The 12,409-nt window shown below is 54.2% G+C and overlaps 6 protein-coding genes across 6 annotated transcripts; 3 read left to right on the forward strand and 3 right to left on the reverse strand.

Moving 5' to 3' along the window:
* Window positions 1-435: 435 nt before the first annotated feature.
* On the forward strand, window positions 436-3,838 carry BAUCODRAFT_410279 (uncharacterized protein). Its single transcript, XM_007676649.1, has 2 exons — window positions 436-1,029; window positions 1,102-3,838. The coding sequence occupies exons 1-2, from the start codon at window positions 678-680 to the stop codon at window positions 3,798-3,800; spliced, it is 3,051 nt and encodes a 1,016-aa protein (XP_007674839.1). The 5' UTR covers window positions 436-677; the 3' UTR covers window positions 3,801-3,838.
* BAUCODRAFT_410262 (uncharacterized protein) lies at window positions 3,838-4,456 on the reverse strand. Its single transcript, XM_007676650.1, has one exon. The coding sequence runs from the start codon at window positions 4,197-4,199 to the stop codon at window positions 3,876-3,878; it is 324 nt and encodes a 107-aa protein (XP_007674840.1). The 5' UTR covers window positions 4,200-4,456; the 3' UTR covers window positions 3,838-3,875.
* Window positions 4,457-4,841: 385 nt separating this feature from the next.
* On the reverse strand, window positions 4,842-5,261 carry BAUCODRAFT_66265 (uncharacterized protein; the record flags this gene model as incomplete). Its single annotated transcript, XM_007676395.1, has 2 exons — window positions 4,842-5,016; window positions 5,083-5,261. 2 exons carry the CDS (start codon window positions 5,259-5,261, stop codon window positions 4,842-4,844), a joined length of 354 nt encoding a protein of 117 aa, XP_007674585.1.
* Window positions 5,262-5,428: 167 nt separating this feature from the next.
* Window positions 5,429-6,556, forward strand: BAUCODRAFT_120910 (uncharacterized protein; the record flags this gene model as incomplete). Its single annotated transcript, XM_007676651.1, has 3 exons — window positions 5,429-5,451; window positions 5,545-6,389; window positions 6,429-6,556. The coding sequence occupies 3 exons, from the start codon at window positions 5,429-5,431 to the stop codon at window positions 6,554-6,556; spliced, it is 996 nt and encodes a 331-aa protein (XP_007674841.1).
* Window positions 6,557-8,422: 1,866 nt separating this feature from the next.
* Window positions 8,423-10,985, forward strand: BAUCODRAFT_104950 (glycoside hydrolase family 2 protein; the record flags this gene model as incomplete). Its single annotated transcript, XM_007676652.1, has 8 exons — window positions 8,423-8,741; window positions 8,791-9,007; window positions 9,097-9,281; window positions 9,331-9,740; window positions 9,798-10,013; window positions 10,068-10,211; window positions 10,263-10,393; window positions 10,447-10,985. 8 exons carry the CDS (start codon window positions 8,423-8,425, stop codon window positions 10,883-10,885), a joined length of 2,061 nt encoding a protein of 686 aa, XP_007674842.1. The 3' UTR covers window positions 10,886-10,985.
* Window positions 10,927-12,241, reverse strand: BAUCODRAFT_410420 (uncharacterized protein). The gene is made up of 2 exons (XM_007676653.1): window positions 11,987-12,241; window positions 10,927-11,923 (listed from the first exon to the last, which is right to left on the reverse strand). The coding sequence occupies exons 1-2, from the start codon at window positions 12,048-12,050 to the stop codon at window positions 10,968-10,970; spliced, it is 1,020 nt and encodes a 339-aa protein (XP_007674843.1). The 5' UTR covers window positions 12,051-12,241; the 3' UTR covers window positions 10,927-10,967.
* Window positions 12,242-12,409: the final 168 nt, after the last annotated feature.

Raw genomic sequence — 12,409 nt, forward strand, 5'->3', positions numbered from 1 at the left:
ATAATCTTGCATGTCGCGTGAAACCGCTCGCGCACCCGCACGTATGTCACACACTGCTATCACTAGCTTCACGGGAGCAGATATACACCACATCACCACCACCACGCGCTTTAGTGCAAGTCATTTTCAGTATTGATAACTGGTGTGGTCGGTCATTTGTCTGCATCCCAGTAAGTTGCCTCACGATTCACACTGTCTCGCCGACTTCCCAAGACAACCAGCAATCATTTCAAACCCACATCAACAGCAGTGTCTCACATCCCATCCTAAACACCACCGTGTCTGCTGGAGATATCTATAGGAGCTTCTCTGCCGCCACTACTGAACTTCTCATCAGAACAGACACTCCGATCATCTAGATTAACCCTCTCAGTTGAAAAGACCAGATCCGCTCGACCGCTTAGGTCACCAACATCACGAACATAACACGTCTTCAAGACTACTCGGACATTCACTCACACTACAGCAAACAGTAAATACCTGGTTCCAACACAGCTGGCTGTGTTTCATTTGTCGCTGTTGAGACTCTTGAAAAGCTTTGACACGGACAGCTCACTTCAGCTTTCTCGTGCATGTTCAGACCCTTTACTCAGAAACGCACTCTCCACTTCGTTTAAAGTTGGCCATTTTATCGCCTTCAATCGGCCAGCTTGTCGTCATCGGACTCTCAAACAAACATGTCAGCTAATCCGCAGCGTGGACGTGGCCAGAGCCGTGGCGGTGGGCGTGGTGGTGGGCGTGGCGGTGGGCGTGGCGGTGGGCGCGGAGTTCGTGGCAACAGTCCAGCTTCTGGCGGTAGAGGTGGTGGACCGGGCGGTTATGGCGACGGTCAAGGCGAAAGGGGCCCGGCGGGACGCCCATTGCAATCAATGCCTATGCGCGATGGACCTCAATATATCACTACTCCGCCTGGTATCTTCCTTGAGGGACAGCAGGTGGCTCCGCCGCCGGCTCAGGTCACTCAGCGCGAGGATGCCTTGGTCCAGCAAATCAAGGGACGCTTGATAGACGGGTTCCCAACCCGACCCGGTGCGTGATTAAGAGGTCCTGCCCATGTTTGCTGTTTAGCACATCGCTAACGATTGTACGCTTCATTTGTAGGTTACGGCACACAAGGCAAGAAGATCATCCTTCGAGCTAACTGCTTCGAGCTCGTCGCAAATGTCGACCGCGGCCAACCGGACATCCCTCTCCATATGTACAGCATCTCCGTGGAAGGAGCTATCACCAAGCAGCAGAAGCGTTACCTCGTGTGTGGCATTGTGACCCGCCCACCCTTCTCCGATGGTGAACTTCATTGGGCGACTGACTACGCCAACATTATCGTCACCACGAAGCGTCTTCCGGATGAAGAAGGCAAGAAGCGGAAGATCGTGGTCCGCAACCCACTTGAGGACACTCCGCCAGGCGGTGACCAAGGTTCAGACAACTCACAAGCGCAGCAGAGGCGCACCAAAACTTACCGATTGGACTACAATGACAGCTTCAGTCTGCAGCACCTTGCCAACTACCTCCGCGCAACAGCCGGTGGGGCTCATTACGCAGGGCGCGTCGACCTCATTCAACTGCTCAACATCATCATTAAAAAGTATGCCAATGACGAAAGCACCGTCGTCAATCCGTCAACAAACAAATATTATCCTGGCCCCGGGCACCCAGATCTTGTGCTTCGCCAGCTTGGAGAAGGGCTGGTTGCCTACCGAGGATACTTCTCCAGTGTCCGCACGTCTGTGGGTCGAATCCTTGTCAACATTAACGTCTCCCACGGCGCTTTCTACAAGGACGGACCGCTTCGTCAGCTGGTCCACGACTTCCTTGGTGGTATCCCAACTGCTGATCAGACAGCGACACTTACCAAGCTTGAGCCCTTCCTCGATATGGTCAAGGTGTCATCGAAGTATCTGAAGCCGCGTGACGCAGACCGCAAGATCATCCCGGGTTCTCAACCCCTCCGCAAGATACACACCATCATTAATCTCGCCAAGGAGATGTCGCAGGACAAACCTCCTAGGCTTCGCTACCTGGATGCCACCCATGCCACTTTCACGTACAAGCCCAATGGAAACGAGGATGCGCCAGAAACTCTGACCACTGTCTATGACTATTTCCGCAGACACCATGGTATCACCCTCAAGTTTCCGAATGAGCCCGTGCTCAACGTTGGCACTCGAACGGACCCAAAATACGTGGCGATGGAGCTCTGCGATGTGCTCCCAGGGCAGGCTGTGCGTCGCTTGCTTGGTGGCAATCAGACTAGCGAGATGATTCGTTTCGCTGCTCGAGCCCCCAACGCAAACGCAATGTCAATCCAGGGTGCCGACCATGACGGCGATGGACTAAAAACGTTTCGCTTGAGGGATGAGGACAAAGAACAATGGCAGTTGCCGTTTGGCTTTCAAGTCACGCCGTCTATGATCACGATCCAAGCTCGTGTCCTTCAGAGTCCGAAGGTGACATACGGCAAACGGGATGCCATAACACCAAGGTTTGGCACGTGGAATCTGGTCGATCGAGAAGGTAGCCACTTCAACTTCTTCCGGCCTGGGCGCTTCGGCAAGTGGGCATGCTTGAGAATTAACGGCGGCAGCGGAGTTAGCAACGAGCTTGTCACCATGATCGACAAAGAGCTGCGCAGCTATGGCATCGACATGGGTGTGAATGCTGGTGCCCAGGATGTCCAGCTCAACGACTGGCACCAACTTCGCAACCGGCCAAGCATCAACGAGGCTCTCGATCGCATGTTACAGCGAGCCAAGAGTGCGGAGATCCAGATCATTCTCGTTGTTATTACGGACAAAGATCAGTGGCTGTACTCTCGCATCAAATACTACGGAGATGTCAAATACGGCATCCACACGGTCAACGCTCTGGGCAGCAATCTGACGAAGCCCTGGAACCAAGGCATGCTGATCGGCAATCTTGCGCTGAAGTTCAATATCAAGGGCGGTGGCGTAAACCACCATATCCCAGTCGACCAGCTGAAGCCTTTCGACGACCGTACCATGATGATCGGAATTGACGTTACTCATCCATCTCCCGGCAGTACTGAGAGTGCGCCCAGCATAGCTGGCGTTGTTGCAAACTACGATCAATGGCTCTGCCAGTGGCCCGCTAGTATCCGCGTGCAAGACGGGAAGAAGGAGATGGTGCAGGAGTTGAAAGACATGCTCAAAGAGCGCTTCGTCAAGTGGGACAAGCACAACAAGCAACGGCCGAATAAAGTCATCGTCTACCGCGATGGTGTCTCCGATGGGTATTATCAGACAGTACTTGAGGTTGAGCAAGGCGCCATACACGAGGTCTTCCAAGAGCTGTATGGGGCCAGGACCAGTTGGCCGAAGCTTGCCATCATCATCGTGGGCAAGCGGCATCACATTCGCGCATTCCCAACATCGCAGAGGGATGCCGACCGCACGTTCAACTGCGAGCCAGGCACGGTCATCGATCGCGGGCTCACCCATCACACTCGTCATGACTTCTACCTTCAATCACACGCCGTGCTTCAGGGTACTGGCCGTGCGGCGCATTACGAGGTCATCAAGGATGATATTGGCATGGGAGCGGACGAGCTGCAAGGCTTCACGCACCGCTTGTGCCATCTCTTCAATCGCGCCACGAAAGCAGTTTCGGTGTGCCCACCGGCATACTACGCCGACCTGCTGTGCGAGCGTGGACGCTGCTATCTTTACTCAACGTTGTCGGAGAATCGCTCAAGCACCTCCTCACGCTTCAATCGAAACCAGGCTGAGTGGACAAGCGGCGTGCATGGCGACTTGGCCGAGAGCACGTTCTACATTTAGGACACCGCACGTCAACTAACGAAGTGGCTGATCGATTGGCGTCGGCTACTCTAGGCCTCGGCTGAAGCGGCGCAGTTACCTTGGCAGCGAAAACGGGAAGTTACAGATGTTGATTGCTTGCATGGCGCATGGCGCGCTTGGAATTGTTGCTTCTTTCCTGGCTACTGATCCTGGATAGTAGCAACGCGTGAACGAAGCATGCTGGCGTAGACAAAAGGAGACTGGTCTTTGATTAGGCTTGCAAGATTCGCCAACGGGCTTTGTTGAGTTCGAACGAGTTCCTTTAGGCAATCGCTCATTGCAGCCATGTAGCAGGAGGCGCGCGTACATGTGCCGTCGATGGTAGCGAGCGTGTGACGTGAGTATCCGCCACTTTCGTCGCGTTCGCAGCCTTGCCATTCCGCGACAGCGCCACCACGGTCATTCCCAGTAGGTGAGACCATGGCACCGCCACGAGCGCCTTCCAGCGATAAGGTCGTTCAGAGGCACCTCCATATCGCCGTAGCCATGAGCATCCGCCAATGAAGCCAACGTCACCGACGAGGGAACCTGAGGTCATTGTAATGGAAGAGCCGCCACGTAGTATGTCCACCTTACTTGGGCTTGCAGCGTTGTAGGGTAAGCGTGGGTTCGGTCGTCGATGAGTGTACTCTGTTGGTTCACATCGTCTGATTGTCGTGGAGTAGCTCGAATGGACAGTGCACTTCCATCGCTATCTATTCAGAGCTACACTTTCGCGCCGCCCGTGGCTTCATCTCGAACACTTTTGAATGCTTCTCCACCTTCAGCATATCGTGTGAGGTGATCAGCGGATGTAAGACGGACGATCCACTCAAACATTCCACATGTCGAGCGTTGCGAATCGTTCCGGTCAGGGACGACTTGGATATATTGGTGCCGAGTAGCCAGTGCTATTTTGCGCATCAATGAAGCTCTGTAGACAAGGCATGTAAACGGCGGAATGTCTTCCTGACCGGATGGCTAGGTTTGGTGCCCATAGATCGCTGGCAAACACCTCCCATATCATTGTTGCGGATTCGCTCACTCCTTGCCACCCTTCTCCATTTCAACCGGCAAGTCCATGCCAACTCGTCGTGCCGTCAAGCGGACTCTATCTTCTTCGCTCATGTTCATGCCAGGATTATAGCGCTCAATCAGCGTTATATACTTGCGCTGCGCTCTCAGATAATGCAGATACTGCTCGGCCTCCTCGAGTCTCTTGTCCGCCGACTTCTGAAGCTGCTGTTGCAGAGACTGTGAGCCATGGTCTGGGCCTCGGAACGTTGATGATAATCTGTTCTCGCTGTTCGGAGAGATACCTTCGGACGTGCCAGACAGGAAGTCTGCGCGGATATGCTGTTGAAGGGGAGATGGATTGGCAAGGATTGATGGCGAGCGAGCAGGTAGCTCGCGCAGAAATTGGCGGTACAGTGACCGTACCTGAAGCACCTGCGCGGTCATAGTGCAACTATGCCACTGCGGGATGATGCTGGCAAAGGTGCGAATGAAAGATAGAAGCGATGAAAGTCCACGTCTAATCAATCCGCGGCAGAGCCGGAAGTGAGCTCTGACCACTTCCGGCCAGAACACGATCACACTTCACATACACTCTCTTTCACGACTCGGCAATGAACCTGTCGAGGGTCCCACCGTCTGTGCGATACCTCGTCTCAAGACTTGGTTACTGCAAGCGTTGCCTCAGCACGTCGGCGCACTCTCTCCCGAGTTATGAATCGCCTACCAGCCTTGCCGCCTCTCCAGCGCTACTTACCCTGTCATCTACCACCTTGAATTCATATCAAGTCGTTGCGCCTCCCAATGCTACGCAGCTAAAGTATGCTCAGAACTTCTTCACTGCTGCTTCTCCAGTCCTACTGTTTACTGCTGCCCGTTTCCGCTCTTTCCCGCAGTCATCGCATCCTGAAGTAGCTTTCATCGGCCGCTCCAACGTCGGCAAGTCCTCATTGCTGAACGCGCTATTCGGTCGGACAAGTATCAAGGATGCTCATGTCTCCAAACGCCCGGGACGAACCCGAACTATGAACGGCTTTGGTGTTACCGGCGGCCTTGTGCAAGGGGCAGCGCCTAAAGAAGGTCAGCGGGAAGCAGCGTGGAAGCGCTTTCCGAGAGGTGGCTGTGTCGTGGTGGACATGCCGGGGTACGGCAGTGGGTCACGCGAGGAGTGGGGCGAGGAAGCGATGAAGTTCCTTGAGAACAGAAAGCAGCTGCGAAGGACTTTCGTGATGATCGATGCGGAGCATGGGCTTAAGGCTACTGATGTACAGCTCTTGTCTCACCTGAGGCGACAAGGCATCAGTCACCAAATCGTACTCAGCAAGGTCGACAAGCTCATGTATTCCGGCGCGAAAGCACCCGGCCCTCGGAAGTTGAGCAATTCTTTGCTCAAGCTGCAGGATCTTTGCGGCAGCATACGACAGGGGCTGGACCGTGAAGTTGGTGATGGCCGAAAGGCTGCGCTCGACATACTTTGTTGCAGCGCAGAGAGGAGCGTTGACGATGCCAACCGGCACCGCAAGCTCGGCGTGGACGAGGTGCGATGGGCTGTGCTGAATGCATGTGGCCTGGAATGTGACGAACATGGTCAGCGGAGGAAGACGATCATGCAAGACGTACGCATACTGGACGACGACGAGGGACTACAAAGCGACCTTCAACCGCCTAAAGTGGACTTTAACCCGTTCTCCGTCCCACCTCCTACACAACGGTCAGTGGCATCACGAGAGCACACAACTTAAGCAGAAGCTGGGCACTCGGTCGTCCATATCGACAACCTCGTCTTCTGCATTGAAGTGTCGCTCGCTGCATGGCCCACATGGCGCCCTTGGCATTGGCTGCACCCTGAGCAACTTGAGCGCCGCGATGCGCACCACGATGGCGCGCCCGGAAGTACGAAGCAGATCATATTGGTGTACGCGTGCAACGTTCCTAGGCTGCACTCGGCGCATTCACAACTAAGCGGAACGATGTTCTCGGTTCTCCAAGGTTGGAGCCCACGTAACCACATGCAGGCTCGTGCCTGACCGATGCAGGTCTTCTTCGAGCTATCTGAGTAAAGGGGCAGCCAGGTGCTGCAACTCGCCATACACGGCGAGAAGCTCTAGGCCCAAGGTGCTTGAGCTACCTTATCTTTACATTTGCGGCTCAGGCTACAACCCCGCCGTTCGTCGGATACAAATCCCTGTTGCGCAGCAGCTGACCAAATCACCTGTGTCGTGGTTCGACTGACTGGACTCCCTCTTCCTCGTCAAAGATGTGCTGTAAATCTACGCGGACCCACCGTTTGTGAACACGGTGCCGACGGAGCTGAATTGCTATTTGGACGGCTGACGACCATTCATTTGCGCACGTGCGGCGGCCCCAGAAGATGTGCACGCCGTATGCATGACTCCATCATTGTTCAACTTCAACACGCATCGTAGCTTGCCGACAAGTTGTTATAAGCTCAGGACAGCGAAGTCGAATGTCGGCTACTACACGGAGTATCGCTCGCAAAGACGATCGGTAAGGTGGACCAGGACATGTCCCTAGCTCTTTCGAGTAGACTTATGAGCCGGAAATTGGCGCAGCAATCTGCTACTGGCAAACCGGGTGCGTGCGATTGCGGCCTTACGCTACGCATCTGGGGCGATAGTTGATGTCCTAACTTACTCTGGGGAGCCCCTGATAAAGAATGGCGCATGATGAAGGACACCATAACTTCTTGGATGAATGACTTGGAACTGCACCATCAGGCAGTTCGACAGGATTTCGCAATGCTGGCTGTAGCAACCGCGTTGCGCGACAAACACGACGTTAGCGGTTCCGCCCTTGAGGATGCGCGGCTACCGTTCCGCCAAGGCCTTCAACAACTCTTGAATGATTCTTTCTGTGGCTTCTGCTTCGGCATAACGGTGCACGACACGGACCCAGCTTGCGATACGAATCTGGCTGGCTTACTCTGTGAACATACCAGGTCACTCTTCCAGCCGTGCAAGAATTTGGAGATGAGAGTGCAGCCAAGCAAACATCGTCTTCGTTACCCGCAGGACTTACGTTTGCTTCTCCCACTCTGATCGAAGCGCAGCAAACTTCCCTACAACTTGGGCCACGAGTGAATGGTGACGAGGGTTTAGGGCACGCCCCGCTTCCTCCGCATCAAATGCCCCCCGACTGCGGGGTCAAGGCACAACTGTGGTCATCATGCGGACTTCAACGTGACCAACTTATGTCAACCACGACACACGGCTCGGTGTGGAGATCAGAGTTGTTGTACAACCATCATGTTAGCGTGGTATCGAAGGACAAGAAGCCTCGTGAATGCGAAATTTTGAAACACCTGCCCAGCACGCCGTAGTATTCTCCGCTACGCCAAGCTTGCCATGCAAACATCCTCCACAACCCGCGTGGTAGGCTGTGCTTCCCAAGCGCAAGCCTTGTTGATCAGCAGCCAAGTTTCTTGCTTGCCGGTACCTGTCCGACTTGGCCGTGTGGATGCACCACGCTACCGGGTCCTTGTGGGTATTGTATGGAGAGCCGACTGTAACGCTGCGTACATTACAAGAGTAGCAGTGTCTCCCACTGAACACACCGTCAAGATCGTAGTGGTAATATCTTATACCAACATGTATATCACCAACGTTCTTCAAGCCTTCCTTGTGGCTGCGTCCGTCTCAGCAGCCAGGGTCCGCAGGCAGAACACTAACAGCACCAAGTATGCTGTGCAGACACCGCCACTGACCACTAATTGGACGTATGAAGTCGGAACGAATCCATGGCCTCAGTATCCACGGCCACAATTAGAACGCTCACAGTGGCAGACCCTAAACGGCATATGGACGTACCAGAACGCCTCTTCCATTGACGCTGTCAACAGCCCGCCCTTCAACCAAGCCTTGGCTAACCAGGTACTCATTCCATCGTGCTTGGAGAGCGGGCTTTCGGGTGAGTATAATCAATGCGTACGTTTGAGCGGCGCCAACAAAGCGGGTAGGCATACAAGGCACATGGACTAGATACTCATGGTTCGCCACAACTTTCAACGTACCATCATCATGGGCAGGAGACCGTGTGTTGCTCAACTTTGGCGCGATCGATTACGAGGCAACAATCTTCGTCAATGGACATAATGCCAGCTTTCACCGAGGTGGCTACTTTGCCTTCACAGTGGACGTCACCAGCCACCTCACTGGCAACAGCAATAACAATCTGTAAGTGGAGAGACAAGCTTGGCTGCCTGCTCCATACTCTGTCTTCCGGTCCGGCATCGTTCTCGGAGTGCAGCGCTGATTCTCCGCAGGCTTATCTTCGTGCATGATCCGACTGACAGCGATCCGTACGTGATACCTATTGGCAAGCAAACGCTCCACCCGTCGCACATTTTCTACACGCCATGCAGCGGCATCTGGCAGAGTGTCTGGATCGAAGCTGCTCCTGCCAGCCACATTGCGCAGCTCCAGGTTGCTGCGGGCATGGACGGCACAGGTTCGATATTTATGGCGATATGCTATGACCAAGACTAATGACCATGCAGTCAACGCGACGGTATACAGCTCGGATTCGAGCAACGGTGCGGTCCAGGTCTCCGTCATCGATCGCAAGACGAACGCCACAATCGCTACCCACAGCGGCACTGCCAACACGCCGAGCACCTTCCAAGTCAGCTCTCCAAGCCTGTGGACTCCCAATACGCCAAATTTGTACGATATCGTGGTTACCATGGGTAGCGACACCGTCACAAGCTACACTGGCTTCCGGACCATTTCTCGCGGCATGGTCAATGGTATCGAGCGGCCACTGCTAAATGGCGAGTTCATCTTTCTGTTCGGTACTTTGGACCAAGGCTTCTGGCCTGATGGTATCTATGTGCCGCCCAACTACGAAGGAATGGTGTACGATCTCCAGACACTTAAGACGCTTGGCTTCAACATGCTAAGGAAGCATGTGAGCTTGCATCACCCTCCTCAAAAAATGACGTTGAGCCGCTGACGCCAGGCACAGATCAAAGTCGAGATGGCATTATATTATCAAGCTTGTGACGAAATGGGCTTGATGGTCATCCAAGACATGCCGTCTTTACGGCCGCTGCAGAGTCGGACCTTGCCGAACTGCACGGTTCAAACCATCTTGCCGGATGCGGATCAGCAGGCAGAGTTCACACGCCAGCTTGGTCTGTTGGTCCAGCAGCAAAGGGTCTTCCCAAGCATAGTGACATGGGTACGTAAGGTCCTGCCGAGACATACAATCATTGTAAGCTCATGATCATTGCAGGTCATTTACAACGAGGGCTGGGGCCAGATAACAACCCCGTACTATCCCGAGTTCGGCCTCACGGATTTTGTTCGATCGCTTGACCCGACACGTCTGATTGACTCGACGACCGGATGGTTCGATCACGGTGCTGGCGACTTTAGCGTAAGTTGACGTATTGAAACGTACCCTTAAAAGTATGCTCACGTTTGGCAGGACAATCACCACTACGCCAACCCACAATGCGGCTCACCCTTCTACTCGATTCAATCCAGTCCGTACGATCCAAGCCGCATAGGCTTCCAAGGCGAGTTCGGGGGCACTGGTAACAATGTCTCAATCGACCAGTAAGTCCTTTCCAGAAGCACATTGCTGGAGTTAACTAACATTAGCCTTTCAGTCTGTGGAACGTGCAAGAGGCGATCAACACGATCAATCAGACCTACGAGATTGACCTGACTCTCGATGCATGGAACTATCGCGGGCACCGATTGTTGGACGAGCTGCAAGATCAGATCGCGCGCTATTCCTGCAGTGGCGGCGTGTGGACGCAGACAACCGATGTCGAAGGCGAGGTCAATGGACTGCTTACCTACGATCGCCGGATCCTGCGGCCATACGTCTCACAATGGCAGGCCGACATCCAGGCATTGTACTCGGCTGCTGCAGCCAGAGCCAATGCATCGGTGCCATTGCCGCCTGGATCCACGACGATCTCCAGCATGAGCGCTGCAACGCCATCATCGAGAGTGTCAGGTGCAGGTCCTGCGCAGCCATCGTCTACTCAGACCGCTCATTGGCAATGGACGGGCAATGGTTGGGGCTGGGGCCCTGAGTGATGCCTGTAGTGGTTGACTACCAAGCCCAGTGCTGCTAGAGGGAACTGTCCAGCTGAATCCGCTTTAGCACGTCGTCTCACTGCTAGTGATAATACCGAATGCTAATCCCCTTGCAACCTTCCCATCCCTTATCTAGAGCCTGTATGACCTCCTCTGGCAGCGGGCCTTTCTCTAAATCCACCATGTTCTCCTCCATGTGCTTTACACTACTCGCACCAATAATGATCGCATCCCCTTTCTCTCGGCTCAGCAAGCAATGATGGTTCATCCACCTCAACGCGCACTCCGCCTCCGTTAGACCGTGCTTCTTCGCTACAGGCCTCAAGATGTCTAAAGCGTCAAAGTACTGGTCGTTCCAGTACCGAGTCCGATACATCTTCCCCTGCCACCTATTCGGATCGAAGCGTGAGCCTTCCTCATGTTCCTTATCCTCGCGATGGTAGCGCGACGTGAGGTAGCCACCGGCTAGGGGGTTGTATGCGTAGAAAGCTATTCCGTAATGCCGCAAACAAGGAAACAGTTCGGGCTCGACGGAGCGGTGCAATGCATTGTACACGCCTTGGTAGACATCCGGCTTCTTCCACCCATTCGCGATGCATAGTTCGCACATCTGCGCCACTTCCCACGCCATGTAATTGCTGATGCCGAAGCGCTTGAAGTGGCCTTCTTTGTAAAGGTCGTTGACCGCCTTCAGGGTGATGTCATATGGTGTTGTCCGGTCAGGACCGTGAAGGTACCACATATCTACTTTGTCGGTCTTCAGTGCTTTGAGGGACTTGGTGAGGTTGTCACGCAAGCCCTCTGGAGTGTGCCGGAGGGACGAGTCCCATGCTGCCGGGCCTGAGCGACCAGCGGTCGGGTAGTATTTCGTGTCCATCACGATGCCACGTTTCTGCCATTCGAGATCACCGAGCATTTCCTCGGAGGAGCCATTGCCGTAGGCGCGGGCGGTGTCGATCTCGCTGTGGCCATGCTTCTGGAATACGTCGAGGATAGCGCCAGCGGTGGGCAAGTCGTGGACGCGGGACTGTTCAGCGCCTGAGCGGGAAGTTAGCAAGAGTGCGTCTGAGGTATCTTGTAGTATCCCTTGGTGTGACTTACCTTCCTTGCCGAATGTCATCGCTCCGAAGACGACATTGACGGCGGAGGTTTGTGCGGAGGCCATATTGATTGCTACTGCGTAGAGAGTACTGACGGAACACACCAAACAATAATGAAGGGAAGGGACAATAATGGCTGTTGAGGACACAGAACTATATATTTACCTTTACCATGCAGCTTGCATGACCTCACGCGGGCTTAATGGACTTTAGAGAGGTGTCAGGCCGCAGTATCCGCCCATACAAGGCATTGTTGCATTGAAGACGTCCCTGATGGCTCCACCGTACCAGAGATAGACTCTTTAGGGTTCGGGAAGTAGTATCGTTGGCAAGGAGAAGGATGGGGATGTGAAGAGGACGGAGACTTTTCGAAACGAAGCCCTACCCATGGGCCCGTGCACCAATGCAGCCTTGACATTCGATC

The sequence above is a fragment of the Baudoinia panamericana genome (assembly GCF_000338955.1).
Source record: "Baudoinia panamericana UAMH 10762 unplaced genomic scaffold BAUCOscaffold_4, whole genome shotgun sequence".
Lineage (NCBI taxonomy): Eukaryota > Fungi > Ascomycota > Dothideomycetes > Mycosphaerellales > Teratosphaeriaceae > Baudoinia > Baudoinia panamericana.